The sequence below is a fragment of the Manacus vitellinus genome, unplaced genomic scaffold, assembly GCF_001715985.3.
Source record: "Manacus vitellinus isolate BGI_N305 unplaced genomic scaffold, ASM171598v3 scaffold_38_pilon, whole genome shotgun sequence".
NCBI classification, from domain to species: Eukaryota; Metazoa; Chordata; class Aves; order Passeriformes; family Pipridae; genus Manacus; species Manacus vitellinus.
The window spans coordinates 4,115,120-4,131,687 of NW_021940526.1; the positions used below are offsets into that span (position 1 = coordinate 4,115,120).

At 45.9% G+C, this 16,568-nt stretch overlaps 2 protein-coding genes across 2 annotated transcripts in view; both read left to right on the forward strand.

Moving 5' to 3' along the window:
• The window catches only part of LRRN4 (leucine rich repeat neuronal 4), an 8,248-nt gene extending 6,024 nt beyond the window's left edge, over nt 1-2,224 (forward strand). Inside the window, exon 6 of the mRNA XM_029961668.1 lies at nt 44-2,224. Within this exon, the coding sequence (XP_029817528.1) occupies nt 44-1,164 (1,121 nt within the window). The 3' untranslated portion in view covers nt 1,165-2,224. The remainder of the gene's footprint in view (nt 1-43) is intronic.
• A 6,697-nt stretch (nt 2,225-8,921) lies between these two features.
• On the forward strand, nt 8,922-15,233 carry CCT4 (chaperonin containing TCP1 subunit 4). The gene is made up of 14 exons (XM_029961666.1): nt 8,922-9,126; nt 9,481-9,533; nt 9,793-9,882; nt 10,621-10,729; nt 11,299-11,441; nt 11,786-11,907; nt 11,994-12,126; nt 12,479-12,618; nt 12,853-12,949; nt 13,260-13,370; nt 13,635-13,765; nt 13,852-14,086; nt 14,618-14,731; nt 15,024-15,233. The coding sequence occupies exons 1-14, from the start codon at nt 9,009-9,011 to the stop codon at nt 15,039-15,041; spliced, it is 1,614 nt and encodes a 537-aa protein (XP_029817526.1). The 5' UTR covers nt 8,922-9,008; the 3' UTR covers nt 15,042-15,233.
• The last annotated feature ends 1,335 nt before the right edge of the window (nt 15,234-16,568 follow it).

A 16,568-nucleotide genomic window follows, 5' to 3' on the forward strand; every position in this document is an offset into this window, starting at 1 on the left:
TCTACCAGCTCCCTGATCCAGAGGGAAGCAATGAGCACAACAGCCAGTCCAATGCTGACCAGAGACACTTCTACCAGCTCCCTGATCCAGAGGGATGCAATGAGCACGGCTCTGCACCCAACGGAGCCAGAGCTGATGCTCACAAAGGCCAACAGTTCCTCCCACCAGGAGGAGGCAGTTCCTGAATCCACAAGCAATCCCCCTTCCTTCACGTCCGTAACTTCCTTCCCGGTTTTCCTCAAAGAGCTCTTTGCTCAGTTTGGCTCCACGAGTCAAACAGGAACAGAGCAGCCCAAGGGAGAGCTCAGAACAACCAACACGTCTCCCCAGGAAGGTCCGTCCAGCCAGACCACCAGTCGTTATTCTGCTGGAGGAACAGGAACCCCCAACACCACTGACCATTCTGGTCACTCGTTTGCCAGCCTTGGTGGGGAGGGCACCCCCCAGGGTACCCCACAGCCGAGCCCCCCACAGCTGAGCTCAAAGCCCGCTCCCACCAGACCACCGGCACACTATGTCGACTACTACGACTACGATGAACAGCCGAAGGAAACCCCAGTGCAAGTGGGACACATCTCCTGTGACTACAACCCCTGCAGGCACCTCCAGAAGCCGTGCAGTGAACTCCAGAGCGTGTCCCAGTGTTTATGCCCGGGCATGTCGACGGAGGATGAGGTTCCAGACCCGCCGAGGCTCAGCGAGGTGACCGAAGTTACAGACAGCTCTGCCCTGATTCACTGGTGCGCCCCAAATTCGGTTGTTCACACCTATGAGCTGCTGCTCCTTGCCCAAGGCAACGAGGACAGGCAGTTTGTCATGGATAATATTTATCCCACAGCCAGGCAGTACACTCTGTATAATCTGTCACCATACACCACTTACAACATTTGCGTGACAGCTTCGAACAAAGCCGGGTCAAGCCAGATAACAGGTCAGGAAATTCCAGGTAATTCGTGCACCAGATTTAAAACAAAACCCAGCTACAAGTCTGTCTTTGTTGCTCTGTCTGCAGCAAGTGGATTCTTTCTCATTACCACGATTGTTTTGTCTGCATGTCTGTGTAAGGCATGTAAGAAGCCTCACAGTGAGCAGTATGGTACACACTTGGTCTCCTACAAGAACCCGGCCTTCGATTATCCACTAAAAATACAAACCAGTAATTAGCTCTGGGTTACTGTTTTGCACATTCAGAGCTCACTGTTTCCATCACCTTGGTACGTTTTTGGGAGACTCTCAAAGCATCTTTCAGCAAAACTATGAACAACCAGATTTCATAACCCTCCTGTTTCTAAGGGAGAGCAAACCACCAGAAAGAAAAACTAATAATGAAGGTATCGACCAGATAAAAGCCTCTGGACTGTGGTTCATGTGTTAAGCAGCAGCAAAGCTGGACACTAACCTTGAAAAGCTGTTTTTATAATCACCTACAAATAGAGTGGCATGAATTTCACACAGTGAGAGGCTCCCTGGCCAGCTGTCTGCCTCCAGTGTCTCATGGACACAATCAGCTGAGAGCCATGATCCAAGGTGGATCTAGCTGAGCGTGACACACTCTGCTTTTATTCACAGAGGGAAGCTGGGGGTTCAACTTTTTAAAGGCATTATCCAAAAAGGGAGTGTTACTGGAAGGAGTGAGTGGGCTCGGTGACAAGGTGCTGTGCAGCTCTAACTCCATTAAGCAACTCCAGAGGCTGCAGCTGCTCGGCCTCACTTCAGTTCAGGAAAAAGAAACAAAGATTAAATGTAAAAAGGACTGTGCAGGATCCTTCGGGCAGGGATCATTGTTTTGTCTTGTCTTTGTGTGATGTTGGAGTCTCCCAAGTGCTTCCACAAGCAGTTCCCAGGCAGTGGGGGTTTGCAGTACAGCACTGACCCAAGAAGTGGTAAGGGGAGCACGGTAACATTTGTTTCCCAATGGATTTTAAGTAGAGATGGTTGTTCCATCCCAGTAATCCATCCCACCCCCAGATTTAGCAGCTGATTTACCTCACAGAGGCAAAAAGATGAGTAATGAAACAATTTAATGTGTGTGTTGCTGAGACTTGAAAAACCGAAATCCCATCCCCTGGCAGCAGAGAGTTCTGCAGACATCCTCCAGATTAATTTTTGGGTGCTACTTTCTGCTACAGCGATAGTAAGAGATGCTGACAATCCCAGCTTTGAGCTTGCTGTTAAAATTCAGAGAGATGTTTGTGGAAGGGGAGGCATTTGTCCCAGTCAGATACTTCCCCAGAGGTTTATGGGAACATAAACCTGCTGCTGTACAGACACTGTGTAAAGTCCCCCCAGACCTGCTGTGCAGTGCAAGAGACTCTCTGTTCTGTTCTTTTTTAATGCTTTCAGTATTAACAGAAATAAAAGCTACAGAGCTGAGTTCTGGTTCTTTGTTAAAGACTTGGATCTTGGTGTTGTCTTTACCACCTATAACGTTTAGCCTGAGAAATTAACTCCTTTTGTTGTTTTGGAAGAAACTTTCAGCATTTAGTAAAGAAATGGTTTTTATGATGGTAAATTTGTGTTCTCCCATGTCCTAGGAGCTTTCATTTTGCCTGTGCAGAAGGTGGCTCTGCCATCCTCACCACTGCAGGCTTGCAGCCCTTTCATGGGAGTTTGTGGCACTGGCAGTGACACTGTCCCTGGACAGACACGGATTCCTGCTGTGTGTGTCTCCTGAGCTTGGCTGAGCCCCGTGACTCAAACTCACAATAGAAGGGAAATGCAAATGGAGAAGGATGGAGTCACCTTTCACTTTGAAAATCTCTTTTATTTTCACACTCTGGTAGTTCAGACTTGTCTTTGTTTGGACTGGTGTTTTCATATTTATTTCTGGGCTGATTTTCCTTGCATTTCCTGGAAGGATTAATGAGCAGGCACAGATGATAGTCATTATTTCATCTGAAGTGAGCAAATGAGTCAAAGACTCATTTTCCCAAACTGGGGCAGAGATCATATATTCCCTTGTGTTTGTACAACACAGAGACCTTGGCTGGGGTATTTGGGTTTACCAGAAACAGAAACAAAGTGGAGCAAAATAAGAGATTTGTGAATAGCAATTTATATTGTCCTGAAGATTAACCCTGGGGGAGGACAAAAAAAATAGACACTGCAACTGAAAATAAAGATTGTTTCAACTTAACTGAGAGTTAGTCCAGAGCAAGAGGACATTGTTTAAAATGAAATTTGAGAGGACACATCTAATTACCCTTTACCACACTGCAGCTCGTAATCACTGAGCCAGAAAGCCACAAAGCACCAGAATTTGACTTCCCTGAGGATCAGTGACCAGGGCACACTCCAACCTGACACCACCTGGAAGTGCAACCTCACACCAACTTCAGTCCCTTGAACCTTTCCCATTGTGAGATTTGGGTTTGTCACAACTGATTTCTCTTCACTTTTTCCTGATATTTGTGCTAAGCTACAAGAAGTCTTACTTGGTTAAATTACATAGACACTCTGAAATAATTTTTAAGTTACAAAAGCTTATGGCTTTGTTCTGCTGTACTTGAAAAATTCCAGCTTGGATAAAAAGAATCCTTCCTGTATTCCCACCCAGAACTCCTGTGTCCTGTAAAGAGCTGCTGCAGCTCAAGAACAGGCAAAATAACTATTATTCAAAAGAGCAACTCTCATTTGAGTAAGTCACAACATTTTCAAAGTAAGTATTCAAGTATAAACCTTTCTTTGGAAGCACTGCTATTGCTAGTTCTTAAAAAGGATGTAAACTTCTAGAAAAACTCAATCACCACATCATCCCCTCTAGGCATCTTACTGTAGCTGCATCTACTGGTTTAGAAATAAAAATACAACAGCAATATTTTAATCAATAGGGCAAAGTTATCTTGAAGCCCATTTTCTGGTTTCTACAAAATCCAAGCACAACTGCAGAAAAAAAAATGTCATCCCCCCTCCCAACCTCAAACCCCAGAGCTGTCCTTGTAAACACGACTCATAACCAGTTTGGATATTTCCAGCATTTCCAATACTCCTAGCAGTGGAGTGAACTCTCACAGCTCTGTTGGGGACTGGAGCAGTGAGAACAAGCAAGGGGCCGAACAGAAACTTTCCCACCCACACACACAAACACAAACTAGGAAACTCCCAGCTTTGCTCCGCCCGGTTGTTCCTCCCCCTCTTCCCCCTCGCACCCAACAGCAAACTGTTTGTACCTCCAGCTTCAAACACATCGACCTTTGCCAGCACGACTGGGGTAACCCACACCTCTCAAACAAAAGCAGTATAAAAAGCCAACCCATTAAAAAATATAATTAATATTCCACTTACTGTTCTGCAGCTCCACTAGTCCTGTGTCTGTGTGAGGGGAAGATCACTTGGAAGCGCAGGGAGCGTTTCAATGCATTCTTTGGACAGCCTGTGTAGGGTTTTTTCTGGCTTTTCTTCCTAAGAAGAAAGTCTCATCAAGATCCTTCTCCATTCAGTTGTCAGTGTTTTTCTTCTTTCCAAAGAACCAAGTCCAAGCAAAGCAAGTCCACAACAGCCAATGGTGTCCATGGGGATCCCCAGGGTGTCAGGGCAGAAGTGAGCACTGCTCTGGTCTCTAACAGCACATGGAAAACAGTCACTGAGATTCATGGAGTCTCCCAGCAGAAACACTGGGAAAAGGAGCTGATCCCTGAAAAGGCCTCCACACAGGGAAGAAAAGGAGCTCTCCAAGGGCCAGACCCCTTGCTGGCAGTGAGGGAACAGAGAGGGACCACCCTGTTTTCAGTGCTGATGCCGAAAAGTCATTCAGAGCAGCAGTCCCTGAGAGCCCTGTGAGCAGGTGGGTGGGAAAGTGCAGAACAGCAGCACCAAGTGCTTCAGCCTGATCCTGATCCTCCTCAGGGACAGAAGGGAGCCTGCTTTGGAGAGCTGTCCCAGGCCAGAGGGGTGACAGGCATTAAAAGGGCCAGCTGGGAGATGATGCAGTCCAAGGCAGGAAGCTCACGGTGCTCCCAGCTCCATCAGCCTTTCATGGAAGGATGCACAAGCCAAACCACCACACTCAGGATTGCTCCAAGGGCTCAGGATCTTGCTTGCCAAGAAGCCTCTGATTTCCTCTTTACCTGTGAAATACAGAAATATTTATCACAGGTGAGAACATGTTTTGTGTTTGCAGACAGAGATATTCATAAAAGAACATGTTTAAACTCCTGGTGCTTTTTCTTCTCTCTGCTCTGCAAAGGATGCAGTTTGTTCTGCAGCAGGACAATATATTACAAAGGTAATCCCAACCTCTCTGAAGAGTAATCAAGCAGCACAACAAATAACAATAATAACATCCTGAAATACGTTCAGGAGGCAATCCCTTACAGCAAGGCTAATGTTCTGCTGGCATCTAGAGGGAGAGGGTGGAATCATCTCCCCAGGTACTCTCCCACAGGGAAATACTCATCCTTTCACCACAGCACTCCACCCTACAGAGCAAGGCTCATTTACACTACTCGTGTGCTCTCCTCTGTGCACCTGCGTGTCCTTCCCTACTCACACGGGAAGGGAGAGAGGGCAGAAGTGCTGGAAATTATCAGCAGCAGCAGTCCCAGTCCCACAAACTGTTACTCAGCAGCTTCTCTGTCCCTGCCTCTAATTCTTTTTGTAGCCTTAGGACCAGGAATTTCTCTGCCAACTTGCCACTGATAAGGAAAAAAATGTACTTTTTTTTCTTAAGAGCAAGGAAGGAAAAATCAGAAGAAATCGAGTAAAAGAATGCCAAGAAAACCCATAAAACCCAGAATCCCTCGTTCACTGTCTCTTCCAGGAGGTGGAAGCAGTGATGCAGCTATCCCTGCTGTGCAGGACTGGCAGCTCCTGCAGGGCTCAGCAGCCATAACTTCTGGAATGAAGCTCCACAGAGAAGAGGGGAAAAAAATATCACACACTCAGCACTAGGCTGAGACTTTCTTCTTCTTTGAAAAAACCAAAGTATCCTTGCTGTGTTAAATATTTTGTGCTGGGAAGGCACAAGTATTATGCTTATTAAATGTTTGGAAGGCACTTGCTCTTATCAGAGCATGATTAAGGAATGGTAGTTAATATCTTATCTAAGGCCATGAGGTGAAATGATGTCACCCTCTTTTTGGCAGTCATTCCTTCTGCTGTCATCACCACCACTGGTAGTGGTTTGTTGCCTCTGCCTGAGTAAAATAAAACTTGGAAAGCCACAGGGACATCGTGGCAGCAACAAATATCCCAGAGGACTGAGCTCTGCCCTCAGTGTGCCTTTCACTAAAAACCTCTCCTCTGTGCAGCTGCCTGTTCACACAAAGCCAGAGCAGGCAGAGTTTCTTCCACATTTAGTCAAAATCAGGTCCAAGTCCTATTTGAAGGACATGGGGCAACGGGACACTGCAGGAAGAAGGATAACCATAAGGCTGCCCCTAAATACATGCAAGTAAAAAGAAAAATAATCTCTATTTCACACAGAATGGAGCAAAAAAACAAGAAGTAGCCAGAGCCCTAAACAAAACTCAACAGCTTGATAGCTCCTCGTGTCTGCTCGTCTAAATTACAGGTAGCAGGCAACAAGCTATTTTTATGACTTGTTTGTGGCACCAAGAGACAAAACCCAGAGCCTGCTCTGGATCAGCCTCCAGCCAATGCCACCTTCACACCTGCAAGGACCCGAGATCAAATGAAACCACAGCAGGGGGTTTCTGTTGGACACAGAGTGAGGCAGATGGACTGACAGTGGGTGACAAAACCCATTAAATGAGCCAGAAAAGTCATCTTAAATCCAGCACAAACCTGCTGGCTGATGAAACCCTCCCTCTGCCTGAAGCCCAGCTCCAGGGAAGGAACCCTGCCAGACCAAAATTGTCAGGAAGAAGGGAGCCACTAACCACAGCAGCCCTAAACTTAGCTCAGCAGCTCCCTACAGACCAACTCAAAACCCAGGCTCCACCCAGCAACGGAACAAACCTTGACCCCAAATGATTCCCAGCACCAGAGGGGCTGGTTTAGCCAAGCACAGAGCTGTGTAACAGGGTGGCTGTGACAGAATCAGATCTAACCTGCATTTCCTTTGAAATCCCAGGAAATACTCGCCCCTGACCCTCAGACAACACTGAGCAGCACGTGACAACTGCTGGGAACAACACAAACCTGGCTGTGTTTTCCTGTCAGGTCTTTGGCTCTCTGCTGATTCCAGCTATAACGTTGCATTACTGTTAAATATGCAGGATTTGGTGCTGTTGCCATCAGTGCTTGGTGGAATTAAAGAGCAGGGTCAGAGTTCCCAGCGATTTCAGCCATTTAGGATGTGTTTCTGATGGTTTTGGAGGTGACAAAAATCCAGATTTATATGCAGGTGATATAAATCAAGACTATTACTAGGAAACCTTTCCCCCATGTGAGGATGGACCTCTCTCTACCTTTACACTTACAACTGTTTTCTTCCCTGCCTGTTAAAAATTGAATATTCAAAGGCACACACCATTCACTTCCAAAACCTCCTCTCAGTCACCCGTGTTTCAGCGGTGCATAAACCCAGAAAAATAAAAATCAAAAGCAACTGCTAAAAATGAGAGGTGATGAAATCACGTGACTGTGGAATCTTTTTTTTCCCCTCTATTCTTTTTTTTTTTGTTCTGACAACTGTACCAATGCTTTATTTTGACGTCTCACGGTACAAAGCTGCTGCTGGCACAAGAAAATTGCTCACCATAAGGGTGTGTTTCACTTGCAATGAGCTCCTGATACACTTAGAAAGGGAAAACAACCTCAAGAGCTCCCATCCTTCATCCAACATCTGACATTAGCAGCACCTTGCTGGCGCAGGGACACATTTCTTGGATAATTGTCCCTACACAGGAGCACTTTAAACCCTGACTTTTCATACTCAGTCAGAGATATGCCATAAAAATTATAGTGTTTAGGTATTACACGGACACTTTTCTTTCAGTCAGAGCTCTTTTTTGAACTGCTGTCTTACTTTGAACAAAATGAATTCGCTGTGTGGTTTCAAGTGTGTGCTTTGCATCTAAACCACGTCATGTTTGTGTCTCTTATGGCAATACTGTAGTTGAGGCAAGATCATCCGAAGAGGTATAACTGTTACAAAACCCTTAATATTGGTGCCACATAAACCCAGGAATGTGGGTGTAGCTCTATGCCCGTCCTGTTCTGACCCAGGGCCAGGCAGCCCCAGCCATTCCCTTTTATTTGTCTCCCTGCGGCATCTTGCAGCTTTTCCCTCCTAACTCCGGGACCTGCTGTGCCAGCCCACCTGTTCTGGGTAGGTTTTGAGCACCTGGTTTCGTTTTATCTTTCGCAGAACCCGTTGCCAAAAAGGGGTTTAAGCAGCAGCTTTGTCGCGAGTGAAGCGAGACTGGCTTGAGCTACAGGAAAAGAACAGAAACAGCGTATATTTTCTTGTAACACAGTGAACTTCCCCGGGCTGTAGAGCCCCAGCCCACACCATCCACCCCTCAGTGTCCCGGCTCCCTGAGGGGATGACCGGGCTGTAGGACTCATCCCACACCGTCCATCCCGCCTTCCCCGGCTCCCTAAGGGGACGACGGCGAGATCCCCCGGGCCTCCATCCCACACCATTCGTCCCTCAGTGCCCCGGTTCGATGATGGCGGGATCCCTGGGGCTCCAGAGCCCCGTCCTGTCCTGTTCTGTCCCATCCCTCCCTCCATTCCCCGCGTCCCCTCAGGACGATCCCGATGGACGCGCTCCCTGGCGCCCCCCAGCGGCGGCGCCCCCTCAGCGCGGCGCGCGCCGGCCCCGCCCCCGCCAGGGCGGGAAAAACCCTCCGAAGGACCCCCCTTCTCCCCTCCCCGCGCGCGCGCGCGCGCCCGGCTCCTCCATAGGCGTCCGCGGCGTTCGCCGCCGGCAGGAGGAGGGAGGAAGTTTCCTGCCGGGCGCGGGCAGCGCGCAGGCGCGCGACGGGCACCCTCAGGGCGGCGGCAGCGCGGAAGGCCGCCCGTTCTGGAGCGATCCCGGTGTGGCCCGTCCCGGCGGGCCGCGTCCGCGCTGGTTCCCGGCTTATCCCCACATCCCGGCCATGCCCGAGAGCGCGCCCGGCAGGGCCCCCGCCGGGGCCGCCAACAGGGCCAAGGGCGCCTACCAGGACCGCGACAAGCCCGCCCAGATCCGCTTCAGCAACATCGCGGCCGGCAAAGGTGTGTGTGGGGGGGTGGAGAACCGCGTGGCCCTATCCCTGGGAGCTGGAATTCCGTGGTTTTAGTGGCTGGAGGTGGAGGGGGGATGCGATACCCGGCACTGACACGATTCCCCGAGCGATTACGGGGTGCATCACGTTTCTTTGTTATCTCTCAGGTTTAAAATGGCTGCGATCAGACCATCAGATATTAATTGTTTAAAAGAAAGATCTGCGTAACTCAGTCATTCCATTATTTGAAATCATTTAGTATATCTGGAAACTGCTTAGTAGTTTATATTTAGAAGGCACATTTAAGTGCTGGAGTGTTTGTAGTTCTTTAGATGAGCTCGCAAACGTTTTCTTCTCTTCCCAGCTGTTGCCGATGCGATTAGAACAAGTCTTGGACCAAAGGGAATGGATAAAATGGTATGCTCTTAATTTTTTCCGAAATTTTTTCCCATTTTAAAAACATTAAGCTTAGTGAAGATATCATAAATCCAACATGTCCTATATAGTATGCCACTTTTTGCCTTAAGTTTTTCCCAGGTTTCAGTTATTTAAGGGAAAGAAGGAACTAAATGCACATCTGGGTTTGGGAAATGAAGCTGTCAGGGAGAACACTTGGTGTTGAGTCTCAAATTAAAGGTCTGCTGATCAGAGCTGTGCCTCTCCCCTTCCTTCCCAGATCCAGGATGCTAAAGGAGATGTGACAATCACTAACGATGGGGCCACTATCCTGAAGCAGATGCAGGTCCTGCACCCCGCAGCCAAAATGGTGAGTGGTTCCTTTGCCACGGCTGGGACAATGATTTGTGCCACAGCTCAGTTTCTGGGATGAGAAAACATGGATTTGAGGAGCATTACCCGCTGGTGACAGAGAGGAATCTTTGTGCACTGTGCTCAGGGAACATTTATTTTGCTTGTAAGATGTGCTGGGGAGTTACGAGTCCTTATTTCTTACCCAGTGTCCCTTGGGCATAATCCCTCTGGGCGTGTTTTAAGACATTAAAAACCCAACCCAAACCTTCATCTAAGAAAGAAAAGTCCTGTCCCAAATCCCAGGGACAGAAGGGAATGAGAAAAGGGAATGAGTTGTGTTCAGGTGGTCTGAGGATGCAGCACCCTGGTCCTTTGGGATGTTCACTGTATTTCTCTTGGATCTGATTGTGGTTGGAGGTGGAAATGAGCTTCCTGTGACCCTCCTCCAGGGAAGGAAAAGATGAACCTGTTGGATAGCAAAAAACTTTGCTTCTCTAAGTGATTTATTTGACCACAGTTTTATTTCAGCCAAACAGGGGGTACAAGTGTGGGATGGAAATTGCAGAAGGTGCACACTTCAAATTAACTTCAAATTAAAAAGAGACATGATTCAAGCTAATATCAAAGTTAATTTCAGTATTGCTGTGTTCCTGAATATCTCATTTTTTATTATTGTGTTTGCAAGTAAGCAGGAATATATATATATTATATATATATATATATAAATTAACTTCTGTCATAATTTCTCCTTTAGTTGGTAGAGCTGTCCAAAGCACAAGATATTGAAGCTGGTGATGGCACAACATCTGTTGTTGTCATTGCTGGAGCTCTTTTGGATGCCTGTTCCAGACTCCTTCAAAAAGGTAAATATATATTCATATATATATATATATATATTCATGTATATATTCATATATATATTTATATATATATTTAATATGCAAGTAGTAAAGTCTTCTGTCAACTTGTGTCTGACAAAGACTTAAAGTAGCTGTTCTCAGTTGAAAAGATAAAGGGTGCATCCCACTCCAGGGAAATTGAGGAGCTTCCTACTGAACTGTGAGAAAATCTGACTATAAAATCTGAAATAAAATCCCTGTCAGGCTCCTCACAGGCATCACTTGAACAGCAGCAGTTTTGAGATTGCCAAGGGCAAAGGGAACTTGGGGAAGGTGTTTGTGGGATGTCAGGCATGGCAGGAATTGTCCGTGAGGACAAATTATTTGGAATGTTACAGCTTTTACCTTCTGTTTTAATGGTGGAAAGTAATAAGGGAGGTCATGCACCTGTGAAGAACATATTGCTGAATCTTCTTCCATTTATTCTGATCTGAGTCTTTTGAATTTTTAAATGGAAAAAAGAAGAAAAAAAAGAAAGAACCATTGGTTTGAAAGCATGAACTGCCCGACAGCCTTTCTTTCTTTATGCACAGGAATTCACCCCACCATCATTTCGGAGTCATTCCAGAAAGCTTTGGATAAGGGTATTGAGGTGCTGACCAACATGGCCCAGCCAGTGGAGCTCAGTGACAGGGAGACTTTGCTCAACAGTGCAACGACTTCGCTGAACTCAAAGGTACGGCAGCTCCTGGGCTGGGAACCTCCAGCCAAGCCAGGCCTTCCAGCTTTTCCCACTGTGCTGCTCTTCCCTTACTAACAGTACCCTGAACATCGTAAATCCAGGCTCAGAAGTCTCACTTTAAGAGCCTTTCTAAGAAAGAGAAATCCAGTTGTCTTTGGGATTTCCAGGTCCTTGGAGCAGCCGTCAGGAAAATGCCTTGTTGAGACACTGAGTGGGCAGGGAGGGAAAACAAGCTTTGATTCAGAATTCCAGAGTCAAACACTGAAGTGCAGTGACAACATTGTTTGGAAATTGCTGTTTCTCAGTGTTAAATCTCTCTTCATTATCAAATCCCTTAGGTTGTGTGTCAGTATTCCAGTTTGCTTTCTCCAATGAGCGTGGACGCCGTGATGAAGGTGATTGACCCAACTACAGCCAACAGCGTGGACCTCAGAGATATTAAAATTGTTAAGAAGTTGGGGTAAGAAACAACTTGTAATTGGATAAATTTTATCCCTGTGAAATCAGCTTCCCAGAGCTCCAGTCATGGCTTGTGTTTGTTTCCAGAGGCACAATCGATGATTGTGAACTGGTTGAAGGACTGGTCCTGACTCAGAAAGTGGCAAATACCGGCGTGACCAGAGTGGAAAAAGCCAAAATTGGCCTCATCCAGTTCTGCTTGTCAGCTCCAAAGACAGATGTAAGTCAGACTGGGGCTAGAGAGAAACCTCGTGCTCTGGGACTTACTTGGGAGATGCAAATGTGATGGTGACACGTGGTTTTTTAAGATGCTGTGATGTCAGCTCTGTGCCACAGCTAGAGGGAAGGTCTACTGGGTCTTAAAAAAACTTACAGTTGGTATGAAAACCCAAAATTGTTTAAAATTATAAGAAATACTGAACCATTTCTAATAAGATGTATTTTACTGTTGTGCTTGTTGGCTTTGAATCACAGGGTGCTAAATTAAAGAACATGGAATGATTGGACACTTGCTTTTTAAGTCAGCAGGTGCTCATAGTTGCTTTTCTCTTTTATTTTCTATTCTTAAATAGATGGACAACCAGATAGTTGTTTCTGATTATGCTCAAATGGACAGAGTCCTGCGTGAAGAGCGAGCCTATATTCTGAATTTGGTGAAGCAGATAAAGAAGGCTGGGTGCAATGTCCTGCTAATTCAGAAGTCTATTCTTAGGTATGTTAATACCAAATTGGTGGCTTTCTGTCTGTGTTTCAGGGAACAATTTGAATTGTTTGGAAAACCTGGAAAAATTAAGCCAAATAGTAACAGTCACACTTGGCAGAGTAACAGTGACTGTACCTTTAGAAAGCACTCTCATTGTCTCTATTTTGAGTTTCATGACATCCTTACTTTGTACTCTGAAGGAATTTGAGCACTGTGGCCTGATTTCTTCCCTCTCGTTCTCAGGGATGCTCTCAGTGACCTGGCCCTCCATTTTCTGAACAAAGTTAAGATCATGGTGGTCAAAGACATTGAAAGAGAAGACATTGAGTTTATATGTAAGGTAAAGTGGGTTATATAAATTAGTAGCAGTGTTTAAAATCTATCCCAAAACTAACTGCCCAGCCAGGGCCAGTTTATTATGACACTTTCTCAAGCTTCATGTTTTGACTATAATGCAAAAACATCCATTTCCCTAAAAACCATTCCCATTCTGTTGAGCAGCCACACTTTTAGAAGGATTCAGGACGGATGTAAAAGCCACAGCCCTGACACTCTGTTTTACTGTAATAAGCAGAAGAACAACATGCAGGGTACTTGCTGACTCTGCAGTCAGCCTCTGGATTAATTTTTTTTTCCCATTATTTTTTCAGACAATTGGAACTAAGCCTGTGGCTCACATTGACCAGTTCACCCCTGACATGCTGGGCTCTGCTGAGCTGGCAGAGGAGGTCAACCTGAACGGTTCTGGGAAACTAATAAAGGTGAGTGAGGGACAGAATGTTAATACAGCTTAACATCTGCCAGCTATTTGAATAACAGTTGATAACTTTAATGGCTTTTATTACTGAATTTATTACATTTAACTACCTGCTTCTAAGCTCTGAGTAGCACCAGCTTGGGCAGTGCCATGGTTTTGCTTGGCCAGACATCAGTGCTGTTACAGAACTTGAAAACACTGATGGAAGTGTCTTTTTGTCCAGAACCTTTTCTCCCCCCAAGTCTTAGTATTTGGTTTTATGTTTTAGATTACAGGCTGCACAAACCCTGGAAAAACTGTGAGCATCGTGGTCCGTGGATCCAACAAACTCGTCCTGGAGGAAGCCGAGCGCTCCATTCACGACGCCCTGTGTGTCATAAGATGCTTAGTTAAGAAAAGGTAACGACACCATTTGGTTCATGTGGTGAGTTAGTAACACACAAAGCCTGACTGTGATGAGGTTTGGTGTTCCTTTCTGCCCCCAGAGCTCTGATTGCAGGAGGAGGAGCCCCAGAGATCGAGCTGGCGCTGCGGCTCAACGAGTACGCCCGGACCCTGAAGGGCATGGACTCCTACTGCGTCCGTGCCTACGGGGATGCCCTGGAGGTGATCCCCTCCACCCTGGCTGAGAATGCAGGGCTCAACCCTATTTCCACAGTGACAGAGCTGAGGAACAGACATGCCCAAGGAGAGAAAACAGCTGGCATTAACGTCAGGAAGGTAAGAAGGAGTTATGACACCTGGAAAATGCTTCGCCGTAGGGCTGGACTAGTGAGAGGGCAAGTTCTTGTCTCATAACAGTCTCCCTAAAATTAGCATCGAGGGAAACTACAGTTTCCCTCAACAAACAGCTCACCCTGAGCACTGGTAACAGGAGATATTATATAAACCTTACCCACAGGACAAGAAGGATCCTGTGTCTCTACAAAAGCATTTCAGCTACAACAGTAGATCCGTTTAGACTCATCCATCAGTATGATCTGCAGTGGAAGGTGCTCATGTGTTAGGAGTAGCACCACAGCCCAGCTTCTTTTCAGTTGTCACTGTTGAGCTTTTCTCTTGGCTAATTTTGACAGGGTATGTCAAGTGTTTGGGGAGAGATGTGTTCTGTAACACTCCTGTTGAAAATAGAGGAGGACAAGCCCTGTGATAGTCTAGGAATTGACTGTCCTCAGGATTCTGCTAAAAAAACCTGTGCTAAATCTAAGTGTAGTCTGACTTGCACAAAGTAAAGGCTCCTTGTTCCCACAGGGTGGCATTTCCAACATCCTGGAGGAGCTGGTTGTGCAGCCCCTGCTGGTGTCTCTGAGCGCGCTGACTCTGGCGACAGAGACCGTGCGCAGCATTCTCAAGATCGATGATGTGGTGAGTAGTGTTGGCCTCGTGTTTTGGTTCATCTTTCCTTCACAAGCACCAGGATAGTTCACGGCATTAACTTGCTGTGCTTCAAAATACAATTACTGTGTAGCATTCTCTGTTTATGTGCTACTTAAGACCATTTGGCCCTTTAGTAACAGCAGTTAGGACAAAAAGGCTTTATACATACTGCACCTTAAAGCAAGGAATTAGAGCCACCAACCCCCAAGATGTTTAAGCAAATAAGTAATTGTGATGTATCCTGTGATTTCTTATGCCTGACTGTGTGAACTCTTTGCAGGTGAACACTCGAGGCTGAGCTGAGCAGAGGAGGGACTGTGCCCGAGGGCTCTTGCCCTGGAACCTGGAATACGGTTTCCTCACCAAAAGCGCCTGTGTGAATTTTCTTAAACTCCACTGAGACTTGTGTACTTTGATCAGGTTAACTTAAAAACAGTTTGTTTTCGAAAAGGAAATGCTGTTTATCAATAAACACACAGTAGCCCACCAAGTCTTTACCTTATTTCTAGCAGAATTATAAAACAATGTTTTACATTTGCTTTTCCATGCTCTGTGCTCCCACTCACCTCTGAAAAGTTTAACAGCAACTAATTGGCCCTTGTGATGTGTTCTAAGAACAGCCCTGAAGTGCAGTCCAGTAACATGCTGAGTTAGAGCTGCTTCTCCAAAAGCTTTCCCTGAGGGAGTGGTGTCACTGCCCTTGATGATGCCGGGCTGGAGAGGAGGAGGATCTGTGCAGTGACAGCACTGGGGAGCACTGTCACATTCCCTGCTCTGTTCTGTCTCCTGAAGTTGGCAGTGACTCCTGATGCCATCTCACGAGCCAGAGTATTACAAAGGGTGCTCTGTACACATGGTTTCCTCCCCCTACCCCCCAAATTAATTGTGACTGAGAAGTCAAAAAGTATTGTCTATAATAATGCAAGTTACACTTCTACAACTTCTAATTCTTAGCCTGGCATTTTGAATTAACCCTTTCATCTCCATTACTGCTATATTGAAAGAACCCAATTCCTCTTTATGTTTATTCCTTCCGTGAGCCTCACTCACACTTCGTTCAGGACTGATTGGAGCTGGAGCCTTTGAGGAAATTTCCACCGTGTTGTTGACCTGCTGTTGCTGAAATGCTTCCCTGTGACTTGCCAAGTAGAACACAGAGAATAATTAAAATAAAAATACATAAATTAGACAGTTGATTTAGGTATTAATGCTCTGCATGAATTATTTATTGGCTGATTAAAATTGCAAATGATGCCCTACCCCACAGTGGTTACATCCAGCAGTGATCTCTTAGTTTAGGTACTTACTCACTTTGATTAAAGCTTTCATTCCCCACTATCACAAACTTCCAGTTCTCCACAAGACCTACAACAACAATTGGGTGTGATTTCATCTTCTCATATTTCTTTACATAAAAAGTATGTTCTTTCTTTACATAAAAAGTATTTTATTCCACTACAACAAATAGGTCCATCAATCATTAATGTGGCTCTGCAGAGGCAGAACATTCCTGCTTAGCCTGATTTAGGATAGACTATTCCTAGGGCAGAATGTTCCTGCAGAAGAATATTCCTGCTTATACTGATTTGGGATAGACTATTCCCGGGGCAGAATATTTCTGCTTATCCTAGTTTAGGATAGATTATTCCTGCAGGACAATATTCCTGCTTATCCTAGTCTAGGACAGAATATTCCTGCAGAAGAACATTCCTGCTTGTCCTGGTTTAGCTGTGTTCTGTTACTGCTTACCTGAAGCACAAACTTCAAGATGGAAAAAGCTTCTTTAGCGACTCGAGGGCGTAAAAACCGCGATCTTGTCGAGGAG

Coding starts and splice junctions, on each gene's coding strand:
- CCT4 (XM_029961666.1), top strand. CDS start 9,009: ATGCCCGAGAGCGCGCCCGGCAGGGCCCCCGCCGGGGCCGCCAACAGG. Junction 9,127..9,480: donor CAACATCGCGGCCGGCAAAG/GTGTGTGTGGGG, acceptor TTCTCTTCCCAG/CTGTTGCCGATGCGATTAGA. Junction 14,087..14,617: donor CTGGCATTAACGTCAGGAAG/GTAAGAAGGAGT, acceptor TTGTTCCCACAG/GGTGGCATTTCCAACATCCT.